Source organism: Camelus bactrianus, chromosome 9, assembly GCF_048773025.1.
Source record: "Camelus bactrianus isolate YW-2024 breed Bactrian camel chromosome 9, ASM4877302v1, whole genome shotgun sequence".
Lineage (NCBI taxonomy): Eukaryota > Metazoa > Chordata > Mammalia > Artiodactyla > Camelidae > Camelus > Camelus bactrianus.
This window is the reverse complement of record NC_133547.1, coordinates 61883790-61909277: the sequence shown is the minus strand read 5'-3', so window position 1 is coordinate 61909277 and position 25488 is coordinate 61883790. Positions and strand designations below refer to the sequence as shown.

General features: G+C 47.4%; 2 protein-coding genes and 1 long non-coding RNA gene across 9 annotated transcripts in view; 1 reads left to right on the top strand and 2 right to left on the bottom strand.

Moving 5' to 3' along the window:
* The window catches only part of RANBP10 (RAN binding protein 10), a 60462-nt gene extending 48220 nt beyond the window's left edge, over positions 1-12242 (bottom strand). The window contains exons 1-2 of the mRNA XM_010962488.3: positions 11701-12242; positions 10821-10932 (exon numbers count right to left, since the gene is read on the bottom strand). Of these exons, the coding sequence (XP_010960790.3) occupies positions 10821-10932; positions 11701-12100 (512 nt within the window). The 5' untranslated portion in view covers positions 12101-12242. The remainder of the gene's footprint in view (positions 1-10820; positions 10933-11700) is intronic.
* Positions 12243-12262: 20 nt separating this feature from the next.
* Positions 12263-25429, top strand: TSNAXIP1 (translin associated factor X interacting protein 1). Of its 7 annotated transcripts, XM_074370556.1 has the most exons (16): positions 12263-12595; positions 15856-15955; positions 19458-19570; positions 19701-19827; positions 20971-21064; positions 21798-21994; positions 22403-22538; positions 22962-23131; positions 23203-23362; positions 23439-23569; positions 23730-23855; positions 23993-24145; positions 24255-24364; positions 24575-24701; positions 24797-24903; positions 25113-25429. In XM_074370556.1, the coding sequence occupies exons 1-16, from the start codon at positions 12549-12551 to the stop codon at positions 25351-25353; spliced, it is 2139 nt and encodes a 712-aa protein (XP_074226657.1). In that variant the 5' UTR covers positions 12263-12548; the 3' UTR covers positions 25354-25429. The 7 variants fall into 7 exon arrangements, with proteins under 7 accessions (XP_074226657.1, XP_074226659.1, XP_074226660.1 ...); XM_074370558.1 differs by lacking the exon at positions 19458-19570; XM_074370555.1 differs by lacking the exon at positions 12263-12595 and having other exon boundaries at positions 15319-15955; positions 25170-25429.
* LOC141578667 (uncharacterized) lies at positions 19462-21817 on the bottom strand. The gene is made up of 3 exons (XR_012509258.1): positions 20047-21817; positions 19890-19953; positions 19462-19523 (listed from the first exon to the last, which is right to left on the bottom strand). It is a non-coding gene; the product is annotated as an uncharacterized LOC141578667 (long non-coding RNA).
* Positions 25430-25488: the final 59 nt, after the last annotated feature.

Genomic DNA, 25488 nt, shown 5'->3' with positions numbered 1-25488 from the left:
TACAACAAGGCCTAGAGGGAGGAGACTATTCCTTTGCTGTAATCCCCAACCCAGTCCTGAGAGACAGCTTGAAGCACTTCACTCAGGGAACCTCTTTAGCAACAAGTCTGACATTTCCCTTCCTGCCTTCTAAAGAGAAGCACCTGAAAAGTTTTAAAGTGACAGGAACACTTTGCAGCAGGGCTCTAGAGACAACACTCCAGACTCTGAAGCCTGGTCTCAGACACTCCAGCCTAATTCAGAACTCTGGGTCTTGGATTTCACCCCACAGCTCAGGTTCCCTCCTTATCAGAAGAGAGGTTGGACTAAAGGGCTCCTAGGCTCCTTCCCAGTTGTGACCTAGAGACTTCAGTTCTTGACAGAATGCCTGGGGACTGTGTGCTGTGCCCAGATGCAAGACCAAGATGGGGCAGACCCTGGAACAGTAATCAAAAAGCCACCAAGAAAACATCAAAAGAAAAAGAAATTACGGGCCAATATACCTTCTGAATATAAATGCACAAATCCTCAATAAAACTATAGCAGACCAAACCAAACAACACATTAAAAGGATTAATACCATGACCAAGTGGGATTTATGCCAGGAAGGCAAAGGCAGTTCAACAGAAGAAAATCAATCAATATAATAAACCACATAGAACAAAGGGAAAAAACCCCCATGATAATCTCAATTGACAGAAAAATCCAAAATCCCTTCATGATAAAAACACTCAGAAAACTAGGAGTAAAAGGGAACTTCCTCAACATGATAAAGGGCATTTCTGAAAAACCACAGCCAACAAATCCATTGGTGAAAGACTGAAAGCTTTTACCCTAAAATGAGGAATAAGACAACGCTGCCCACCTTTCACCACTGCTGTTCAACATTGTACTGGAAGTACAGAGCAATTAAGCAAGAAAAAGAAATAAAAGGCATACAAATTGGAAAAGAACAAGTAAAACTATTTCTGTTTGCAGATGACATGATCCCATATATAGGAAATCCCAAACAACACACCAGACAGCTTACTAGAACTAATAAACTAGTAAACAGCAAAGTCTCAGGATACAAAATCAACATACAAAAAGCAGTTGTATTTCTATACACTAACAATGAACAACTGGAAGAGAAGATTAAGAAAACAATTATATTTATAATAGCAAAAAAATAAATAAAGATACTTAGAAATAAATTTAACCAAGAAGGTGAAAGGCTTATACACTAGAAACTATAAAACATTGCCAAAAGAGACTAAAGAAGACACAAATAAAGGGAAATACATCCCGTGTTCATGCATTGGAAGACTTAATATTGTTAAAATGCAGAGTATTGTTAATACTCTCCAAACTGATCTACAGATTCAACACAATCCCTACCAAAATTTCAACAGTCCTTTTTGTAGAAATGGAAAAGTCAATCCTCAAAATCCATTTGGACCTGCAAGGGACCCTAAGTAGCTAAAACAATATTTAAAAAAAGAATAAAGTTAAAAGATTCACACTTTCTGATTTCAAAACTTACTATAAAACCACAGTAATCAAAACAGTGTGGTATTGGCATAAGGTAGACATATAGACTAATGAAATAGAATTGTAAGTCCAGAAATAAACCAGTATCTATGGCTGAATTACTTTCAACAAAAGTGCCAAGTCCATTCAATGGGGGAAGAACAGTCTCTTCAACAGTTGGTGCTGGGACAACTGAATTTCTACTTCACACCTTATATAAAAATTAACTCAAAATGGATCAATGATCTTAATACAAGAGCTAAAATCATAAATCTCTTAGAAGAAAACATAGGGGAAAAGCTTCATGACCTTGAATTTGGCAATGGATACTTACATATAATACCAAAAGCATGAGCACCAAAAGAAAAAAATAGATAAATTGGACTTCATCAAAATTAAAACTTCTATGCATCAAAGGACATTATCAAGAAAGTGAAAAGACAACCTACAGAATGGGAGAAAATCTGCAAATCATATATTTGATAAGGGTCTAATATTCAAAATATATAATTTCCACAATTCAACAACAAAAAGACAAACAACTCAGTTAAAAACTAGACAAAGGACTATATAGACATTTCTTCTAAGAAAATACACACATGGCCCAAAAGTACATGAAATGATGCTCAACATTATGAGTCATTAGGAACTGCAAACCAAAACCAAAATGAGATACTACTTCACACCTAGGATGGTTATGAAAGGAAGAAAGGAAGGAAGGATGGAAGGGAGAGAGGGAGGGAATAACAAGTTGTTGGTGAGGATATAGAGAAATTAGAAACTTCGCACATTGCTGGGGATGTAAAATGGTATAGCCTCTGTGGAAAACAGTTTCGTGGTTCCTCAAAGTTAAACATATAACAATTAAACAACTCTTATGTGCACACTCAAAAGAGTTGAAAAAAGGGACTCAAATAGATACTTGCATGCCAATGTTCATTACATTATTCACAATAGACAAAAGATGTAAAAAACCCAAGTGTCCATCAACAGATGAATAGAGAAATAAAAGCAAAATATGGTAAATACAGACAGCCATAAAAAAGAATAAAGTTCTGATACAGATCACAACATAGATAAAGCTTGAAAATATGCTAAGTGAAATAAGCCAGACATAAAAGGACAAACATTGTATGATTCCACTTATATGAAACATCTGGAATAGACAAATTCATAGAGACAGAAAGTAGATTAGAGATTACGAGGGGCTGAGAGGAGGTGGGAATGGGGAGCTATTGCTTAATGGGGACAGAGTTTCTGTTTGGGGTGATGAAAGAGTTTTGGAAAACATAGCAGTGATAGTTGTAAAAAATTGTGAATGTAATTAATACCACTAAATTGTATACTTAAAAATAGTTAAAATGGCATATTTTATGTTACATATATTTTACCATACATACACACGCAGTGTCACCAAGAATATCCCTATGGCCCTGCACACCGGCCTCATCTGGCTTTACCAGGTGAGACGAGTAGGGCTTGGCACAGAGCGTAGTGTAAAGTAAAGCATCAGAGTATCCTGGCCTCATCTCATGTTAGGGCCGGAAGAAAGAAGTCCCTCACCATAAGCACACAGTGATGACAAGAGTGAAGAACATAGACCTAGCTCCTTTTACTTTTTATCAATTTCTTCTTAGAGGGAAGGTGGACCCCATAGACACTCTTAACAAATGCTGCATAAGATATATGAATCAATGACTATGAGACCTAAACATTTTTAATTTAAGCTCCATCAACTGCATGTTTCCAGGCCCACGGAGGTCTGGTAGGAAGTGACAAAGAGGAGAAGAGACAAGAAACAAATTCCTCAGCCTCAAGGCTGGGATAGCTCTTGGGGGCTGCGTGAAGGTAAGCTCTACTGTCAAGCCTCTCAGGTCAAAGGGCCAGTCACCACTGCCCCTGTCCCCTGCCCCAGAACCCCAATGAGCTACTGGAATCTCACCAGACAGTTTCATCTTGACATATAACACCTTAGTCACAGCTCAGAAGGCCTGCAGTCTTGTTCCTATCAGAACCTGCCCCAGATAAAGAAATCAACAGTCTCTACAAGAGAAGGGATCTCTGGGGCTGTGGTTACAAAACAGCCCCTGAAAGACTTTTCAGGAAAAAACATCAACTGACATTTAGGTCTGAAATAAGGGCTAATATTTGATGCTAGGGATTTTGTTTCCTGGTCTGATGGGCCGCTTAAAGCCATGATGGACTCATCATGACACTTGCTACTGTGTATAAGCTGCTCCTGCAGCAGCCATACCCCGACCCTGCCTCTCTGCAAGGGAGCCACCCAGTCACCCACTCAGCCCAACTCTATGCAGGCCCCCTAGTGAGAGAGGCATTATGAAGGTAAATGGACTCAGCCCAGCACCATTCAAGGAAGAGCAAGCCTGAAGGGAAGACAGTTCTGAATGTGGGTCAGGAGCTTCTCATGCATCCACTGCTACCAGCACCATCAAAACATGCAGAGAGCCCACAAGACAGGAAGGGGCAAAACAGCCCCTGTGGTTGGCCCTAGGCAGGTTATTCACAACCCTGGGTTCTGGATCCTTCTCTAAAGAATCTCTTGGGAAACTCAAGTACCAAGCTTTGACCTTATAGGGCCTACTACATTCCAAAACTAAATACACTACCCTTAACGAGAGGGTATAGCCAGTTGGCACCCCAGCTTACTAAGAGAGGGTTCCCACCAGACCCCACATCCAGCAGGCTCTGGACCCTAAGCTCTAACTCTCTGGCCCTGTGTAATTACAAAGCTGGAGCATAGCTGAGTGTGGACACAGCAAATGCTCTTAGGTACTCAGATATTACTCTTAACTCTCTAGTTACAGGTGTTCATCCAGAAACTGGCCTTGAGTTTGCCGGTTTGTGACTTAGCATCCTTCGTTATTTTCAGCAGGGAGTCTTATTCAAATAACCTAGCCCACCATTACATAGCATCTCTAAATCCCAATAATTCTGAAATCATCTAAATCCATATATTAAACACTTTTCTGCTTAAAATATCTGGAATGATTTCTATTTTCTGTACTAGTCTCAAGTAATACAACCTACAGAATGGCAATAACTTGTATTTGGTTAAATTTGCATCTCTCTGTCCCCTCTGCTGTCTTTTTTTTTTAATTGAAGTATAGTCAGTTACAATGTGTCAATTTCCAGTGTACAGCATAATGTCCCAGTCATGCATATATATACATACATTTGTTTTCGTATTTTTTCATTAAAGGTCATTACAAGATATTGAATACAGTTCCCTGTGCTATACAGAAATTTGTTCTTTATCTATTTTTATATATAGTGGTTAACTGCTGTCTATTTTTAAAATGTACACTGTGTCAGCTGTTGAAAGAGCCAATGTACTCTTTTACAGTTAAAAAAAATTACCTATAGGCAAAATAAAAATACATTTTGGTTAAAAAAAAAAAGGCAAATATAACTACTGATAAACTCTTGGCACAACAGTTGATATTAAAAAAGAGCATTGTATAAAACAGCCTATGCCAAGTTCAGACACATGGCTTTGAAACCGGATTACAACCAGTTCTACTCAGCAGACCAGCCCCTCTGCTTCTTTCCTCTCGGTTCAGCTCCGCCTTGGCAATGTCCTCTAAAAGAGATGAGCCCCTGGACCCTCTGAGCACAACTGCCCTTCTCTTCTCACCGTCAACTGCCTCCACCCAGAGGGCCAGTAGGTTTTGTCTTATGATGAAACTCTGACCAAAGAATATCAGCTGCCTGGTGCACTGTGTATAGAGAAAACCTCTGGGGCTCTGTCTGGACAAGAACAAGTGCCGCTATCAATCAGTAGCAACCTTTGCCATGGAAGCTGAGCAGACAGTGAGAGTATGTGAGCCTTGACACTTGCCATCCATAACCTAAAGCAAACTTCGCTAGAATCCCAGGCCACCTCCAAGGTCCAAGAGGTAGGAGAGGAAGACAGTGTACAAGGAGTGCAAAGACTTACCCCTTCGCCACTTCCCTACACAGTCCAGAGCATCTTTTACTGGCCCCTTTATGTCAGGGGGCTGGGCCCTGTTCCAGCATCAAGTCCTCCAGCCTCATTTCTGGCAATAGAGTCACAACGTCATATTTCAATTACAACAAAACACTGAGGATCCTGGAGCTAGAAAGACATATGTGGATTTTAAACAGAATGTCTAGAGAGGCAGAGGGACATCCTTGCATTCAGACACAGTGTTATCCATCCCTATCCCTCTACTAGTAATCAGTCCCTTCTTTCTAACTTGACCCCTGGCCACAGTGACCCATTCTGGGGCCTCTGATTCCTTCCCAGTGGCCCCAGAATAAGATGGCACACAGTGCCTGCTATGCAGAGCTGCTGAGTCCATCCTCCTGTGCTCCAGCTCAATGAGCTTCCACTTCCCCTCTAACAGAGAATCTCCCTTATATGGTGATGCATCTAGGGAAAAGACCAAACACTCCTGAGAACAAAAACAATGGGGATGGGGGTGGGGATGGGGTCCAGTGTGAAGTGAATTTTAGGAATTTCTCTAGAGGCTGCTCCTTGACCCAGGAAGTCCCAGTTTTAAAGAAAGAAGCCACACTCCCCACTCTCAGCTCGCAGTGGGAGCCTGAGTGGTGACATACAGTGAGCAGGGAGGTCCAGGGCAGGTCAGATGTGCTTAGTGCAGGAACAGGTCCTGCAAGAAAAGTGGACACCTCGTGTACTCCAGTACTCTCACTCCATGCCAGAGCTACACCTTAGTACTCCCAACTAGACCTGGGCTTTAACCCCCAATACAGGTAAGCCATAAAACGTTCAAAGATGCTCCAGAGCCCCAATACACTATGTCTCCAGAAACAGTACAATGTGTTACTAGGGAGAAACGCAGCCCAAAGCTCAGTATCTGCCCATGAGGCCATCAGCACTGGGGGGCAGTCAGGAAGAACAGGGCACAACAGCTGTCTGCACCTGCCCTGGGCAAACATAGCACCTACTTCTCAGGGCAGGCAGGACAAACCCTTCCCTGGGTCTGCAGATGAGTTCCAAACTTCTCAATGGCACTGCACAGAGACTGGAGTTGGGGGACCCAGGGTGAGGGACCAGCCACAGCTGTCTCTAGAATGGAGGCCCTGAGATCAAGTGGGTCTCCAGACCAGAAACATGGCAGGTGAGATCTTAGTTGAGTGAGTGGCTGTCTGGATCCTCCATGAAAAATCAGACAGCACTGTCTTTTGGATGGGACTGGACAAAACCAGAATAGCAGAGAACACCAGCACACACAGAGGCCTCTCACCTCCGAGAAGCCTCTCTGAATACCAGTCTTCAACATCCTACCTGTGCATCCCACCATACAAGAGAAAGACCAGCCAAAGGGAGAAAAGACAACTGCTATAGGAAAATCATGCCCGGAGTCAAGGACCTAAAGCCACTGGCCTGAACTGCACAAGGATCTGAACCAGACCAGTGGGGTTTCTTCTCCCCTATCCAGTCTCAAAAGCGCAGGCAGATCCAAAGTCCTCATACACTGCTACTGCCCTCAGGATAAGCCCAAGCTCTTCGGCCACAAAACACAACGTATTTCTGGTCTGGCCTCTGCTTGTCTCACACTCTGTGTTCCACATCTTTTTAATGTACTGTTCCTTCTGTCCAGAGGATCGCTTCTCACTTTGTTCACCTGGAACTCTCCAACCTGTCCTTCCAGATTTAGCATCACCACCTCTTCTGTGAAACTTTCCCCAAATTCTTGGGTACAGGAGGAAGTCCAAGCTCCGGGCCATCTCTGGGTGTACCACACACCATGAACTTGCCTTTTCTACACCACCCTGTGAAGTCACGCACACAGGCTTATCTGCTTCCTCTCTAGATAGACCTCAGGCCTGTGCTCCTGGAGCCCAGGACTGGGACTGGAACAAAACAATGAGTGCCTCATGGTGATGTGGAGAATTAATAGATGAGTACCTGCTGCCTGGCCAAAGAAGTCAGCTGCAAGTGCAAGCAAAGGCAGGCTGGCTGTGGCCAGAGGCCCCTGCTCAGGGCCTGGCTTTGGGCACCAGCTACAGACGAGAGCTCCTCCAACTCCATCCAGTGCTCTAGCCCAGGCTTGCTGTTCTTGGGTAGAGCCACTCGTCACATGTCAGGAGGCCACCGCCACCACTGAGATGATGTTACAGTCTATTTTGAGGGTCACACTGGAGCATCTGTCAGCCTGGCCAGCCACACCCTCCATGTGTCATCACTAAGAGCTGGAGGAACTCACAGGTCCATGAACTCTGCCTGGACAAGTCATTTCCCCAGCAACCCTCAGTTTCAGGGCTTCCTTGGCTTCCTAACAACATCAACCTGGGTTCCCTTATCTTCTGGCACCAGTGGCAGGGCTTTGATGTCTCCTCACCCCACCAGATCTGTGCCTGGGGCTCCCAGCTCTGGTGACTTGGCAAAATGCAGCTGAAATCCATCAGTCTGTACCAGGCTCTTATCTCAAACACAGCCTTTCCTTCTTTAGCTCTCCCTTATATGTGAGGAGTGCCCAGAAAGCCCAGCACCCAGACATCAAGCCAGTTACTGACCAGACGCACTTTAGGTCCAACAGGTCTCACTTGCCGGGAAACTCCTACTCATCCTTCAAAACCGTGCCCAGGCTCTGCCTCCTCTTGCAGAGAGCCTTTCAGTCCACTCTCTACTAAGTATGCCATAGGCTCTCTGAGGACAAGACTGGCCCCTGTAGGCTTTACCTCTGTTCTCTCTGCACCCAGCATGGGCCTGGCACATAGTAGGTATGAATAAATACAACCCTTGAAATGAAATCTTTCTAATTGGACAAGCTTAGTGTGTTTTTCAACAAAAGACATCATCAGAACAAAGGAATTTTTGGAAAACAATGACACTGACAACTGGGTCCATAAACACCTTTTACAAAGGAGGCCTATATTCAAATCTACAGAAAAACAAGTTTACAGATTCAGTGGGATTGTAAGTCAATCAAGCCCAGTCCAGAGGATGCCACACTTCTCTGGCCCCACTCAGCACGAAGCATCTTTCAGTTCTGTCCCCTAAGAACACTATGATCCCCTAAGAATCCAACTGGACATTCCTTCACTCTACCCAGGAGAGGAATGAGATGGAGAAAGGCAGCAGCAGCATGGACACAAGTGTCTGGGATCAGGCGAATGCATCTGATGAGTTAGCTACTTCACTGCACACCTTAAGCCCCACAACCAGGGCAGGTCACCACACATCCCAGGACTCAGGGTTCACCCACAAAACAGGTACATCATCATCTGCATCAGTGACTTTACAGAGATGCCATGAGGACTGAACCATATAATACAGGAAAGCTACACAACCGGTTAACACCTGGGTCATGGACCAAACCCAGGTCAGAAACACGCCTCCAACATTGACAGGAAACAGGAAATAAGCCGATGGTTGTCTGCCCTGGAACAGCCCTTGGCCTCCTCAAAACCATACCTGGCCCAAAGCAACATTTGGCTATATCCTAGCCACGAGAAAGCTTTCAGGGATTCCATAAAAAGGCCATAAGGGGACATTCATACACTTTCCCTCTGACAGTGGTCAACTGATGCAGACCACCACAGGCATACATGACCTAAGATCTTTCTAAAACTGAGGTTTCCAGGTCAGCTTTACGGCTATACTTACCACATGTAAAAATACTGGGAAAGCTGGGAGACGATGCCCAACTTTCTTTAGATTTGCAGGCAGCCCCTATAGTAAGCCAATCTAACAACACACAGGGCTTTTTCCAGCAAGATCCACTTACAACTGAAATGTGAAAAGCCAGGTGAAGGAACCCGGGTTTCTACATTTGAACACTCCCCTTCTGAAAAACTGTTCTCCTTTTTCACTAGCTCAGCTGTTATCTGTGGTTAAGGACTATAGAGAAAATAATCTATTTCCTCCCTACAAGTTTAAGAAATGCCCCTCAGTCTCTGACAATATGAGACTACAGCACCAACATTTCAGTCTATACTGAACTATACTGTAACTATTTTGGCAGTGTGTGTTTTGTTTTAAGAGGCCATTCTCTTTCATACTTCTTCAAGCACATTAAATATATGTGCTTTTATCAGACAGTGAAAAGGGAAAATCAAAGCTTTAAAGCCCTCCAATAACATAAGCTTCCTATCTGTAAATGCACTAGATGGGAATAAAAGTGAAAGATGCCAACAGCTTGCCATGATCAAAATTTCAGAATCATAGAATTCTGGGGTTAAAGACAGCTTAGATGCTGGCCTAGGTCCCCACAGTACAGACAAGGAGCTCAAAGCCCCATGATCTACCCACAACCACATAGCCCTCCGAGGCAGAGATGATACTTCACTGAGGAAGCAGGCAAAGCTCTGACCCCAGCAGTCCTGCCCCCAGTCTAGCCCCCTGTCCAGGCATTTTGCATGTACCACAAGGGGGACAGTCCCTAGGAGAGAGGAAGTATCCTGAATGCTCAAGAACACATATTCAGGGTTGGCACGGAAGTCACTGGCGGGATTGGAAAACTTCCCAAACCAGATCTAAGATCTGATGAGGAAAGCCTTTCCAAGGCAGTTGAAATATATATTATTTCATAGCTTAAACACCTGCTTTGTGACAATCACCAGAAAAAAGAAGGAGACTGGGAGAAGAACAGGAAGAAAAATGAAAAATCTCCCCCTCTGATTTCCTGTGTCTGCTTAGATCACCCTAAAATAGGGAGCCTCCCTAATGCTGACTTTAATGAGGACCTTTCTAAAGCTGGTCCAACTGGTGTTCAAGTCCCCGGACTGAAAAACAAGTTTATGAGTAGCAAGGTCACCTGATTCTAACCATGTGCATGCTGTTTACTCCAAGATGACAGGCCAGTGGCTGCTACAACTTTGATGAATGATGCAAAGACTCTACTATCCCTTTGAAGCCTTCAGGGGCCTCTATATGACTAAATGCCATAAAAAAGAACCTTGAATGCAGCAAGAGTGTAAAAGAAGAGGGAAGTCACAAACTCCACACAACAGTGGTGGGACTCCATTCTAGGCACTGAATTGTTAATGTAAACTTGTTACTTGTTTCCCTGACCTTGAAGCCAGGTATTTCACTACATTATCACTAAGGAGAAGCACTCCCCTCCCAAAAAAGAGAATCACCCTCCACTCAGCCCCTGATCCCACCACAATGTACCTACTTGCCATGAAAGGCTGCTTTATAGACTAGGCCATGACCATAGCCAGGTAACAGAGGCACTCACTAATTCAACCCTTTGCAACCCAGACCCATGCAGTTCATCAGCTCACACCAGTCACAAGTATCAACCAGGAGACCTCAAATTCTGACTACAGGGAATAGCTCAGTGTTGGAGGAAAGAAGGTGGTCAGGAGGAGCTTACCCATCTCTTCCTTTGCTGACAATCTTCACCTCAAAGTAGTAAATGCCACAGGCAGCAGGTATGGGGTGGGTGGCGCGCACTGAGGCTGCATCTTTGTGGTTTTTGCCATGGCCTAATAGGAGAGGGCAAGGAAGAAATTTCAGCAGAAGGAAATGCAAATGGAAGCCTCATCCCTCTCTGCTCCACGTCAACTTCAGCCCTCCATGGCCAGAGTTAGCCCTTACATAGTCCAAGGAGTAATCAGACAACAAGTGAGCAAATACATACACCTCTCACCTTTGGCTCCTGAGAAGAGCAGCCCTGCCTGAGACACTGTCTCCCACACAAACCACAGGAGGATACATGCTCTGTGGGTGCATATATGAGAGATTTCCTAGTGCTGCTAGCAGAATCTCCAGAATACAGGCAACCTACTTGGGAGACCAGGGGAGGAAGAGGCAGCCTTGGAAGGCGCCCCCACAACTTCAGCACAGAATCCTAGGTCCTGTCTGGGATGTCTGGCAGGTGAGCAAGCTCAAGGGTCTCTGACTAATGGAGGGAATGTGACCATCCCTTTCTTCAGACATTCCTGAAACTAAGCAGTGGTGAAGGGCCTATCCAGAATTAGAGCTATTCCAGGACACGCAAGAAGGTCCAGCCCACCACTGGGTTTGGACACCTGTTGCGGTTCTCTTGACATCAGGTGTCTCAGGGCATAGCAGACTAGTAGGTCAATCCTAGTCGGCCTGGTCAGCTCCATCACCCTAGACACCCCGCAGGGGCTAAGGCCTAACCCAGAGCACTCGGGCTGGTGAAGGAACGTGATCCAGCAGGGGCTGGGCAACACAGCCACACTGCAGACGCTCTGGCCCTTCTACCCGGCCCCTAAACAGGCCGATACCTTTGTAGTGGACGCGGAGGTTGCCCTGGGAGAGGCCGATATAGTTGTACTTGTCCTTGGGGCTCCAGGAACGCGGTAGCGGCGTCTCGCGCTGGTTGACCGCGGGATACAGGCGCTGCAGGCGCCGGCTCAGTTCCTGCTCCCCCGGGGACGGCTGCCCGCCCCCAGCGCCCCCGCCGGAGGAGTCTCCAACCTGCGGAATCCCAGCTCCCGGGTCCGCCGTCGCCGCCGCCATCTTGGAGGGAGCTGCTATTGTGTCACTGGGGGCGGGGATGAGCGAGACCAGCTCCGCCCCGCTCAGCCAATGGCCAGCGAGCCAACCGAGGCCGCAGGGAAACCGAGTCCGAGTCCGGCACCTCTCTTCGGGCACCGCCACACCTCGCCACACTTCGGACTCCATATCCCACAATGCAGAGCTCTCCAAGGGCGGATCAGCTCGGGCTGGTAAGGAACTTTGGTAGATGTACTACAAACCTGCTCAGCCATAAGCTTGCTCGGCCGAGACATTGGAACACCGAAAACTACAGTTCCCGTTGGCAACGCGGCTGCGACCTCTCAGTTCGCCTCCCTCCCCCATGGCCTTGGTTTATCCCCCTGTGTCAGTTCTGGTCGCTAGGGTCATATCTGCTGTAGTGACTGACTCTGAGAAGACCCTGGGTCCGGGTCGGAGTCCACCCTTGCCACTCGGTCTTCCTTCCAGCCTGCCGACGAGAGACGAGGGGGCGTGACATAACCCTGACCCCGCCCCCGCCCGCTGGGCTGCTGGGACCTGGTCGCCATGACGACGGGCTGTACACTACCCTAGCTCCCTAAGCAGCGGGTACTGGCTGCCCTGCTGCCGTAGGATCATGGCCTCCCTGAAGCCACAGCATCTCAGCTTCACGACCACATCGAGGTAGGCGCTGGCCGGGCTGAGGGCGGAGAGGAGGGCTTGGTACTTCCAGAAAGAGAAATGGTACCTGATTCGCAGTTCTGCACCTCCTGCCTCTGTCCATTCGTCTGGGGCTCCAGCCCTGCGGGGTCATTGGTGCCGAAACAGAATCCCAGATGACTTCTCCGCCCAGGGAGGACGTTACATTCTAGTGCAAGGGCAGGCGCACTTTTTCATTATTAACAGCCAGCCTGTTTGTATTGAGCGTGTAATTATGTGCCAATTGCTTTATATAACACATTTAACCCTCACATCAACTCTATGAGGTAGTAATATCACCATTTTACAAATGAAGAAATAGAAGCCTGGAGCCATCGTATTTTACACATGTTTATACGTGTTGGAGCTAGGATTTGAACCCAGCCATGTGAGACTCCTTAACCTAAGCTTTTAGCCACAAGCATACACAGTCTCTTCACCCACTTTGTTTTTGACAAAGAAGAATCTCCAAGCAGCCCAGGCACACCCCACGGCTCAAAGTAGGTCCTGCCTGTATTCAGGGGTGAAGCAAATATGATTACAAGCTCTATTAGCCAGGAAAGCCACAAAGTATACATATTAAAACAAAAATTTTGGCTAAATACCTTTCCAGCTCTGGGAGTTCAGAGAAGGCCCTTTAAGTTCTGGGCCTCTGTTTCCATATCTCAAACACAAACCTCACCTCACATTGTTGGGAATATTCAGGCGACATATATGAAGCTCTCATGACAGTTCTTGCATGTAACAGGTGTTCAGTAAGTGTTTCAAGTTGTTCCTGGGTTCAATCCCCAGTACCTCCATTAATAAATAAAAATAAATAAACCCAACTACCCCCCCAAAAAAGAACAAAATAACCCTTGATATCACCTAAACTCTAATTCCCCAGGATCTGCTGCCTTGACAGAGAATGCCCACAAAAATCAGCAAATTAAATGCCAGCTTGATTATTTTATCCAGAGCTAAAATTAATCTACAAAACTCAGACAGCAGTCTTGAGAAAGAGTGTTGTTACCCAACACAGGAATGATTTAGGAAATTACAGTCATGTTTGAAAGGGATGTGAAAAAGACTCAGAAAGAGAATCCTCATGTATTTAAAGAAGGAAGCATAGGAGGGGAGGATATAGCTCATGTGCTAGAGCACATGCTTAGCATGTACAAGGTCCTGGGTTCAATCCCCAGTAACTCCTCTAAAAATAAATAAACCTAATTACCCCCCCCAAAATTAATTTAAAAAAAAGAGTAAGAAGTTTAAAAAAAATTAAGAAAGAAGCATAATGTAAGTAAAAAGCATAATGTAATTGCTGAAGCTGAATTTGGTGGCAGTACAAAACATCATTCCTGCCCATATTCTTCATTCACCAGTATTTAGTGATGTATAGTACACTGGGCCAAGCTCACTGCTTCCCTTAGAGGCATAGTATGCATGTCCGCCTCCAGCTCCCCTTAGAGCAGGGCCAGGATGATGAAGGATATTTCAGCATGATACATATGTCAGCAGGACCATCCAAAAGGGAACTTTGAATTGTGCATTTTCCTGGGGCAGGTTTCTCCTCCCCACTGGCTTTCTCCTTTCAACCTCACATTCCTGGCACAGTAGGTCTGTGGATGGAACTCAGCATCTTGACTTCACTCAGTACCAGGACATACCCGTCAAACCCACTGCCTGCCATTAGTTAAATAACTGACTTTTATCCACCTTTGAAGTAGAAATATAGATACCTGCTTTCCATTCCTCTCTGAGAATTGGTGTAATATATTTAATATAATACTAAAGAAGCCTCCTACGCTTTTTGGATAAGTATATAGACACTACCAATTATTCTTAAAGTTATTATTTAGGACTCTCCTTTGACACTTAAAACTAACATGTTACCTACTGAGATTTTCCACTTGACAATTTCTCAGGATTTGTAGATTTCTCCATAGTTTTCTTGTTTACCTTGCCTCATATAGTAGTCCCAGCAGGAGCAAAAAGAATAGTTTGGAAAATTGACTGGTCTTGACAGGAAGGTATGATTTAACCCAGTGAGCAGACAGATTGATCTGTTGCATGCTGTCTCAAACCCATGATGAACGTCTGGGCAAAAACGTCTGGTTTTCCACACCAGCTACTTATTTGACATGGTTTGCTTACATTTGTTCGATTTAGAGACAACCGAGGACTGGAGTTTGGGGTATCACTGCTCCATGAAGTAGGACTGAGGAATCCTGCAGGACAGGGTTTCCCAACTGGGTTCATGTTCCTGCTCTCACCTTCCCTGGAGTTTGGGTAGTCCTAGTCTCACTTTTATGGACAAAGAAATTTGAGGCTCAGGAGGTTAAACAACATGCCCAAGGTCACCAGCTAGCAAAGGGAATGAAGACACAAGTCTGCCTGACAGCATAAATCACCCCTACCCACCCCTGCCAAGGATTGCTGGGATTACTTCTTCCTTTTGTTCCACTGGGGTCTGCCTGCCCACATGCAGCCCGCCCTTTTGACCCCCAAATGCCTTCCTAGCTTGAGCAAGGATGGCTCTCTCAAGAAGCCAAGGAGTTAAAGACCTCCTTATGATCCACTTTTCTCTCATCCTGCTGTCATAATTAACAACTCTGCAGCTCCTTGCAGTTTACAGGCTGTTTTTACTTCTCTTTTACTCTTATTTAAACTTCACAATAGCTTTGTGAGATAGAAAAAGCAAGAATTGACTCCATTTCCTTATGAGGAAACTAGACTGAGAGAAGTCAAATGATTTGCCCAAGAGGGTTCCTATTGGAACCACAGGTGTCAGCCTCTGGGCCCTATCAGCCAGTGAGTAGAGGGTTGAGACTCTCACCCTAGCTCTTGGACCCCAGACCCTGTGCTTCTTGTCCTACAGCGCCTGCCTTCACACCTGACTGGTATCACAACCCCAGAATGTGCCAGTCACATGCATGAAACTGACATCACAGCCACAGCTGAACACTGAATGGAAGTGTAGACCCACAGGGTTCTCTGGGTGCGTGGTGAGGGTGTCCCACCACTACAGGAGTTGGTGAGACTCTGGTGATGGGGAGAAGGTTTCTGGGAATGAAGAAAAATGGTTTGAGCTCAGAGCCAGGAGCTTGTTGGCAGCATCTCTGGGAATATGGAGGCAGCACTGGGAAGACACAAAGCCTTGCTCTGAGGGGAAAGGAGGCCATGTCTTGTGGATCTGGGAAGGGTGGAAGTGCTCTCCCCACTCAGGACTGTCACCCACCACTTCCTTCCTCTTTCCTGTGCAGAACACACCTGCGGCCTTTAGGAGTGACCATAGATGATTCTCTCCTCACAGAAACCAAGAGTACTCAGAAACGCAAGCTTTCTCAAAAACGGAAGACACTGGTTAGTGGCAATGTTTTGTTGGAACCCTCAGATTTGGTCCCCAGATCCTTTCTGCCTCACTCTCTGCAGCCCCAAAAGCATCGTCCACCTGAAACATGCCCCACCAAGTGGCTTCTCCCCAGTCAGGGGAGTGTAGCTCAGAGGCTACAGGTGCTGGGGTGAGAGTGTGCACACTTGCCACATCTCACCTAAGAAGCCTTCCCAGACCTCCCTAAGCAGTAAGGGACTCAGCCCCTGCCCACTAATAACCTTCCCCAGCAACGCAGCATTCTGGAGTGGACATTTTTTCATCCAGCCTGCCATGTGCCAGGCACTGTGCTAGGTGCTAGGATGGTTCCACCAGATCTTCCATGGTCCTTCAGAGCTATATGACTGTATCTTTTTGTCTTTACAGCCACAGTGCCTGATGTGGTACTTGAGTGGCTGGCGTATGTTCACCATAAATGCTGTGAGTAGGTGTGTAAGCACAGCAGTAAAGGATGTTCCTCCATTGTGTTGTTGGCCCTGCATTAGAAGTAGAGACTCTTTACCAGCCTTAGGACAGGTTCTCCCTCCATTCCTGTTCTTTAAAGTTTTTATATAAAAAATCACACTGTCTTATTAAGTACTGAGGGGATTTTGTTGATATGATCATGATTATTTAATCAGCAAGCAGCCACTGTTCAAATCTTACAGATGAAAAATAACATTTGAGCAAACTTATAACTCAGGCTCACAGTGGAGAACTGTGGGCTGTGGTGATTTTCCTTGTGTGAGTGTGTCTTGTGTGGAGGATTTGGGGATACATGGGCTACACACTTTGGAAGACTGAGGACTTCCAACATGGGGACCCTAACTTCAGGCAGGGTTAGTGTGGACTCTTTGTGGAGACCAGGCGCAGCCACGGTCCCACAAGACCCGATTACTTGAGGCGCCCACACCCCACCCTCCTCAGCTGCCATCTATCTAGTGGACTTCGAGCTGGGCTGTCACTCCCTTTCTTGAGCCCGGCAGCAGCGACACCGTTCTCAACCACCAGAGGGCGATGTTTCCTCCCGCCGTCCCCAAACTCCCCCACCCCCAGGGCCGCCCTTCCAGTTTTCACCTGCAGGGGAAAGCAGAGAGCCTGGAGCTCCCAGGAGCAGCTCCTTCCAGCCACCGGCTTGTGGAGGTCTTACCAGCCATTAATAACCAGGCCAAGAAAGCAGCATATCCCTGGGAATCAAAGTACGGTGACCACGATTTCTCTTGGCAGAAATGGCAAACAGAACACGAGGACTGGCCTTTTGAAATGTGAAAAACCTATCATTAATTCACCAGGGTTAAGTGCTTGACAACTTCTCAGCTGTCTTCCAGGGTTACTTTGCCCTAATATAAAAATCACATACATTTTTGATAGTCTTTCAGAAAAACTTTTTCTAGCTTGATTTCTAAGTTTGGCTTCTCTCATTTTGTTCAGTTTATCTATTTCTACTTTTATTTCCTATTTTAAAAATTTTTATTATTGATAGTTTTTTCCTTTTCAAGCAACAGAGGCTTAAGGCTTTCTTTCCTAAGAGTGAAAGGATTTTAAATAATTAAATACCTTGTGAGTGTTTTTCTGATCATCTCCCAAACATTTTGAACATGTAACATTAGCATTTCTATAAGCACGCTGTATTTTTACCTTAAGTAATGGGTCAGGAAAAATACGAATTTAGTTTTAAATACCTATAAATGGTTAAGTGTTTTAGAGGTATATTTGTATTATTAGTTCTTATGTTCATTGCATTATATCAGCAAATGCAAGTTACATAGTTTTTCCTTGTGTTTTTTATTTTTATTTATTTAATGGAAGTACTGGGGATTGAACCCATGACCTTATGCATGCTAGGCACACACTCTACCACTGAGCTCTACCCTCCCTCCTAATTCAATATTCTTTTAAATTTCAAAGTAATATGTGCCTTGTAGGAAATTTTGAAAAATGCACAATTAGAGAAAAATAAGCATCCATGGTCTTATTGTTAGAGAATAATCATTATTTATTCTTTGAGAATCTTATAGAGAATAATAATCATCGGATTAACCTTTTGGATTATTTCCTCCATCTTTTCATTTTACCTGGTTGTGCTTATTCCCTAATTTCAGGCTTTACTTAACCCTTACAGCTATAGCATTAGTATATTTCCATGTTAAACCTCTTTGTAAACATTTCACAGCTGTATAACAATTTTCTATTTTTAGACACTTAGGAATTTTCTAATTTTTTCACAGCCATAAGTAAGGCTTTGAGGACCACCCTTATGCATAAAGCTGCCATTCCATCTCTGTCCCCTCTGCACTGGCCAGCCCAGACAGCCCAGACTGTACCTCATCCGGCCTGCTCTCCTTGGGCATCGGCCCCTGTTCACGGCTCTTCAGAACTCCTGCTGTTTCCCTGAGGTGTGGATGCTACCCAGGCAGTCTTTGTGCATCCCTCACTTTCCCTGACACATAATCCTCTCCCAGAGTGACCTCAGCCTCTCCCATGCAGTATTTCAAGCTTTATTGAAATCACTGACATCATCTCTTCCTCCCCTAAGATTAGCAGTCTCCTCTGGCCCCCTCCATTCAGGGCCCCCAACCCTTGTGACCTCCATTGGCTTCAGTTACTACCTGCTGACTTGTGATTATCAATTCACTTGTCATCCCACTTCCATCATACCCAGCTTCTCTCATATCCCAGAATCCAGTAGGGGCTGACTTGTACCATGGATCCAGAAACATTTGATGAACAAATTAATGACTGAATAGATGAACTCTAGAAATAGGCTTCACTGGGTCAGCAGTCATTTTTTTCTCTTACATCTTGACTATTTAATGCCAAGGTTAAAAAACAAGCTCATACATACTACCGCTTATACCCGCTACCCCTGCTCACGGTTCAAAATGAGATCCCACTGCTTCTACCCCCTCCCCCTCCCCCAGGAGGTAGAGCCCAGTCTCCTCCCAGGGTCCACAGCTCACCCTGCTGCACCTCGGCAGTCCTGTCTGTGTCAATCCGGCTTGAGACTGGGCCTGCCCTCCTCCATCTCTGTCTCTCTAGCTGGACTGTGTTGTGAGGGCAAGAGATGGTCCCAATTGGTACTTATGTCAGTTTTCATAGCACAGATATTCAATACTCACCCACACCTACAGAAAGGAAAAAGAGATCACCTTTACTGAGCTCTTAAAAGGTGCCCAAGTCTATGTAAACTACCCTTTATGCTTTCTCATTGCATCCTCACATCAATACAGTGCAATGGGGACTACAACCATCCCCATTTTAGAGATACCCATTTCTGAGACTCAGAGAAGTTAAGCTTGTGGTCACACAGCTAGCTAATAAGGGAAATCTGGGATTTAATCTAATCCCTCTCTAACTCTAGAGACCACAGTCTTAGTTATGAACCATATTGAGAAGTTGAGGGGGTAGAAAAAGGAGTGGAAGGAGAAGCCTGGAGAGGAGCATCAGGAAGTAGAGCAGCGTTGCCATGGTAAACCCACCTGTCCTTTCCTGTAGTCCGGTTCGTTCTCCACTGGCAGCCACCTGTCCCCATGGCCCACATATATCAGTGACCAGACCATTCTGCATAATCGAAAGCCCTGTTCAGATGACTACCAAAAGCGAGCGGGGTAAGCTAGGTTTAGCCCAGGGGTGGACGGATTGGGCCCAGAGACAGCATAGGGGTGTGTGCTACCCCTGACCCAGGGTGCAAGGGCCTGGCAGGGTGCCCATCACATCTCAGCCCACAACCCCCTGCAGTAGCTGGCAGCAGCAGCCCCTGGGCACTACCAAGCCAAGGTACCTGGAGCAACTAGAGAACTACCTACGCCAGGAGCTCCTCCTGCTGGACCTGGGCACGGATTCTGCCCAAGAGCTGAGGCTGCAGGTCAGAGCCACAGAATAACTGTGGGGAGGGTGGGGGGAAGGCTGGGAGGAAACCTTACTCACCAGGACAGGGCACTTCAGACCTTCAGGAGAGACCAGCCTCTCCCAGCTCTTTTGGGCTCCCCTCCTGGTAAGAGAAACATATTCTATGACAAACCCAGAGAACAGGCAAGGCTACCTATATGGAACCAAAACTCCCCTGAGGCTTAGACTTTCTCACCTGAGTCAGGTGGCCTGGATACTGTCTCCAGTGCCTTCAGCTCTGTGATCCACAGCACCCACCTTGGGTCATTGGACATTAGTGAATGGAGCCTGAATCCTGGCAGTTGGGCAAGCAGGGGTCATACAATGTCCACCAGCCCAGTAACAATAGCCCCAAGCTTGAGCAACTTAGCCAGACACGTAGAGAGAAATCTAGGTGTAACCTAGATTCTGGTGCATATTAGGGAGGGACTCATCCAATCTCTGCTCAGAGATGGCAATGGGGAATCCTTGACTTCTGACTTAGTCACTGACAGAAGCATTTGCTGAGCATTGTCTATGTTCCAGGACCTGGATGGGTCTCACGGGCTGAAGGAACCTCACCAACCAGGAAGCAGAAGCTCAGAGAAGGCATCCAACTATGTAGTAGGGGAGCTAGGATTCAACCTTGGGGCTGATTCAGGAGCCTGTGCTCATTCCAGTACACAATGTTGCTTCCAAACGCTTCCTGTGTGTCCAAGTGGGACAGGAAACCACACCTCTACTTGGAGGCTGGAATGCAAGGCGAGAGCCTTCAATCTTCTCTGTCCCCACAGGGCTGTAAGATGGGGAGGGGTGCTGGTTAAGAGGCCAACTGAAGCACAGTGCATGGAGGAAGCTGGCTGCCTGGAGGGCCAGATAGGGGGCTCAGGCAGACTGACTGAAGTCATCTGCCAGGCCTCAGAAACAGCAACAGGAGAGGTCTCCAGAGAGCAGGTGAGACAGAACTGCCCCTCAACTCTGTGGCTGTGACAGACCCAGATGTGCCTGGAGCATTTATTTGAATGTGAGTCACCAGGCAGCTTCATGTTAGAACATTTCTAAGCCAAGCGAAGGAGAACTTAGTTCCTACTGAGAGTGGTAGCTATAGGCCAGGAGGTGACAGTTTCCCTTTTCTTGCCAGCCTTACAGAGAGATCTTTGAATTCTTCATAGAGGACTTCAAAACATACAAGCCATTGCTCTCCTCCATCAAAAATGCGTATGAAGTGATGCTCGGTAAGACTGCAGCCTCCCTGCCTGGGCCCAGCCTAGAAGAGGCAGAGAATCCTACTCTGCCTTTCTGGGGCTCTGCAGCAGGGCTGGGGCAGCTACAAAAGTGGCTTTGAGGTCACCAAGCCCCACTCAGCCTTTTTGTTTACACTGTCCTATCGTAAGGCACCCCAGGGCAACTGACCACCTCCCATTCTTGAGAAGCATGATGGGGCAATATCAGTAGGAAATACAGCACCTTTTCTATTAAGAGTTAACCTAGAAGGGAGTGAGTACCTCTGTGAAGTGATGAGGAGGCTTCCCTCACCAGGCTTACCAGGTGCTGCACATGGTGCAGCTGCAGAACTAAAGGCCATATGGGGAAAGGGTATAGGTGAGACCCCAGTCCTCATCTGGACTCTGTCCCAGGTTTAAAAGCAAGTGCAGAGCTCACAGTGAAAAAAAATGTGACAATGAATATATGTATGTTCATGTATAACTGAAAAATTGTGCTCTACACTGCAATTTGATACAACATTGTAAAATGACTATAACTCAAAAAAATTTAAATAAATAAAATAAAATAAAAATAAAAGCAAATGCAGAAAGGCCTTAAGCAGGGACTGTGCTCTGAACAGCTATGCATAGACTCCTGGAGTTTGCAAGGGACATAGCCACTCACTGTGACCTCAGGATTAGTGTCTCCTGACAATTTATCTTCCATGGCCCTAAAGGGACTGTCCCACCTGTCCCTGCTTAGCCCACCAGAGGGAGAAGATTCGGGCTCTGGAGCCCCTGAAGGCCAAGCTTGTCACTGTGAATGAGGACTGCAATGAGAGGATCCTGGCCATGAGGGCTGAGGAGAGATACGAAATCTCCATGTTGAAGAAAGAGAAGATGAATTTGCTAAAACTCATTGACAAAAAGAATGAGGAGAAGATCTCATTGCAGAGTGAGGTGAATGAGAGTAATGTGGTAACCAACTCCCTGGATACCTGCCACCCCCACCCCAGGGGTGACCTCGAGGCCTCTGGCACTGAGGTGACCCCCTAGCTCTCTCCACCCTTCTGCCTGGAATGACATACTGAGCCCCCTCTCCACGTGCTGCTCTCATCTATGGCTCAGCACTGGCTCGGTGTGGCCCCAAATGCCAGCAGAGTCCTGCTCCTTGGCTGCCAGGCTTTCCCCACAGGAGAGAGCTTTGGCACTTTGCGGGACTCTGGAACGACCAGTCTCCTCCTTTGTTTACCTTTCATGTTCCCAGGTCCTGGTGGGGCCACCCAGGACCCCTCCATCCCCTGCGGTGACTAGCTGCACACGGGGCTCCAGAGACAGCCCCTGACCACACAGCCACCTTCTCAACAGGTGACCAAACTGAGGAAGAACTTGGCTGAGGAGTACCTGCACTATCTCAGCGAGCGAGATGCCCGCAAGATCCTCATCGCAGACCTGAATGAGCTACGGTACCAGCGGGAAGACATGTCACTAGCTCAGTACCCAGGTAAGCCTGTGGTGGGTTTCTCTCCCCTGAGGGGGCACTGGAGAGGGGTCCACTCAATCCCATTCATTCAGCTCTCCTAATATCTGCTCATTGCATGCCTATTCACGATGGGAGATGGCCCTGCTGCCCCCTGGGTCTGCTGATCTTCTAAGCTGGCCTGAGAGTCACAAACTTGTTTAAGAGGCAATCGCTGGCAGCTGAGGTAGCCTAGACTCCCTAAAAGCAGGACAGTCCTGGTACCCCACATCCTGGGCTTCTCTATTTGAGTCCGAACCCCTATGCTGGTAGCACCGTGGAAAGGCACAGGGGTTCCCAACCTGGGAGAGCAGGAAGGCCTGGGACATGTCCTGAGGGACACTCAACCCTGCCCTGGGCTACAGGCTCCAGAGCCAGGGTAACACGAGCTGGCGGGCCCCCTGGCAGGCATCTGGGGGGAGGACCCTGTGAAGTTAACAGTGGCTCTGAAGATGGCCCGGCAAGACCTGACCCGCATGCAGATGGAGCTCAACACCATGAAGGCCAACTTTGGAGATGTGGTGCCCAGGAGGGACTTTGAAATGCAGGAGAAGACCAACAAGGATCTGCAGGAGCAGGTGCTGGTGGGCAAGCAGGGTAGGGCAGGGTCATACAGGTGGGTAGTGAGGACTAATCACCTTGCCCACAGCTGGACAGCCTGAAAGATGACTATGAGGAGGTCCGTAAGGAGCACGAGATGCTGCTGCAGTTGCACATGAGCACGCTGAGAGAGCGGGACCAGTTCTATGCTGAGCTGCAGGAGATCCAGCGCACCTCCACACCACGGCCTGACTGGTCCAAGTGCGAAGGTAATGCTGGCTGTTGGGGCCCCAGGGACTGCTCAGGGGCATGGTCCGGACTCCAGCTCCTTCTTCCTACCTGCAGATGTGGTGGCTGGGGGTCAAGATCGCTGGCATGTGCTGGCCGAAGGCAAGAACAGCGACCAGTTGGTTGACGTGCTCCTGGAGGAGATTGGCGAGGGTCTGCTCCGGGAGAAAGACTTCTTCCCTGGTTTGGTAGGGGAGTCCCTGGGCTCAAGAGGCTTGGGGCCAGAGTCAGAACAGCCAGGCCTTACTGCTGAGACTTGAGGTTCTGCCAGAACTATATGGGGCTCTGCACTGCTTGAGGGTGGGGCTACAGGCAGGCCCAGAGATGAGCTGACACTCTTCCTTCCAGGGCTATGGTGAATCTATCCCTGCTTTCCTTCAGTTTGATGGCATTGTGGAGAACAAGAAGCCAACCAAGAAGGATGTGGTAAACATCCTCAAGGATGCCTGGAAGGAACGTATTGCTGAGGAGCAGGTCAGATTTCACCAGCCATTTTGGCCTGGTGTGGCCCCCTGAGTCCTCCAGGGGGCCCCTCAAGGTGCTAGGGAGCAGGAAGGAGGGCCAACCAACTGTGGAGCAGGCTGATCAAGCAGTCTTTCCCTACCGTGCAGAAAGAGAAGTTCTCAGATTTTTTCTTCAATTTCCTGGAGCGTCGCTTTGGGCCTAGTGATGCCATGGCCTGGGCTTACACCATTTTTGAATATATCAAGCTCTTCCACTCCAATGAGGTCATGAGTCAATTCTATGCAGTCTTGATGGGAAAGGTGAGCTTGGGCCTGGCCCTCCACCCTTTATGCTCAGCATAGGCCAGCTCTATCCCTGTCCCTACCCCTTTAGGAAACAGCAAGACAGTCAATGCTTCCCTCCCTACAGAGGAAAGAAAGTGTATACATCAAGCAGAAGGAGACAATAGCACAGCTGCTGAAGGAGATGACACATGCTGACAGTCAGAATGAGGGGCTACTAACCATGGAGCAGTTAAGGTGAGAGACCAGTCGGGCCACCCCAAACTCCAGCCCAACATGTCCTCTGGCCAGGTCCCTGGCTGTGCAGGGGGAAGGGGAGCCTGATGGGAAGGGCCAGAGCTTCAATGCATGCTGCCCTTTTGAGCACTAGTGGAGCTGGCAGAAGGATGCAGGGAGATGGGTAGGCAGGCCTCAGCCAGGCCCACTGGCCCTCTTGTCTCCCTATAGCACTGTCCTCAGGAGCACCTTCCCCTTCAAGAAGGATGAGAAAATTCAGGAATTGATGGAGGCAGGGGGCTGGCATCCCAGCAGCAGCAATGCAGACTTGGTCAACTACCGCTTATTGTTTATGGAGGTGGGTCAAGGGCCCAGGAACTTGCCCAGCCCTGCCCTAGCCTCTGTTGGACCCTAGCCCATGTACCCTCACCCTGCCTTGTGGCCCCTTCCCAGGATGAGGAGGGCCAGAGCGTGCCCTTTCTGCAAAAGCTGTGGGAACAGTACCTGAATGAAAAGGATGAGTACTTATACGAGCTGAAGCAGGAACTGGGCCTGGAACTGTGAGTGACCCTGGGGCCTTCAAGCTCACTTAGCCATAGGCAAGTCCTGCAGGCTGGGCCATGGGTGGCACCTCAAGCCCCTGGGTCTCCCTATGCACCGAGCTTGCTGCTGGACACTATATACTGCTCAAGCCTGGGAGAGGGCATCTTGGGGTCTGGAGTACAGAGAGGAGGGTCAAGGCCTGTTTCTCTCTTTCCCTGGTGGGCAGCCATGATAAGGTGACTCTGCCTAAATTACATGAGGCCCTGATGACCATTGATCCCAGCCTAGACAAGCAGACCCTGAATGGCTATTTGAGCCAGGCCTTCCAGTTCCCTGTGACAGAACTGCCAGAAGAGGGTGAGGAAAAGGAAGAGGGCACTGTGATACAGCTCCAGACTGCACTGGAACAGCTTCAGATGAGTGACGTTAGGCGTATGGGGCCTCGAGAGCAGGAACCTGCAACCTAAGGCTGCTCTGGGCAGCCTCAGTGCTCCCGTGCTGCCAACTTCTGACTGTTGGTATAAAGTTGTTTGTTTGAATCCATGCTATTCTCTAGGTTATGCTGGGGAATCAAGGGGAGGGGGGTTGGTCCCTGCCTAGCT

What these genes read in the sequence shown, in the direction of transcription:
- TSNAXIP1 (XM_074370554.1), top strand. Translation starts at nt 15,641, where the DNA reads ATGGGGAGAAGGTTTCTGGGAATGAAGAAAAATGGTTTGAGCTCAGAG. An exon ending in ATGCAGTCTTGATGGGAAAG is followed by an intron (nt 24,146 to 24,254) that starts GTGAGCTTGGGC and finishes CCCTCCCTACAG; the next exon opens with AGGAAAGAAAGTGTATACAT. An exon ending in CAGGAACTGGGCCTGGAACT is followed by an intron (nt 24,904 to 25,112) that starts GTGAGTGACCCT and finishes CCTGGTGGGCAG; the next exon opens with CCATGATAAGGTGACTCTGC.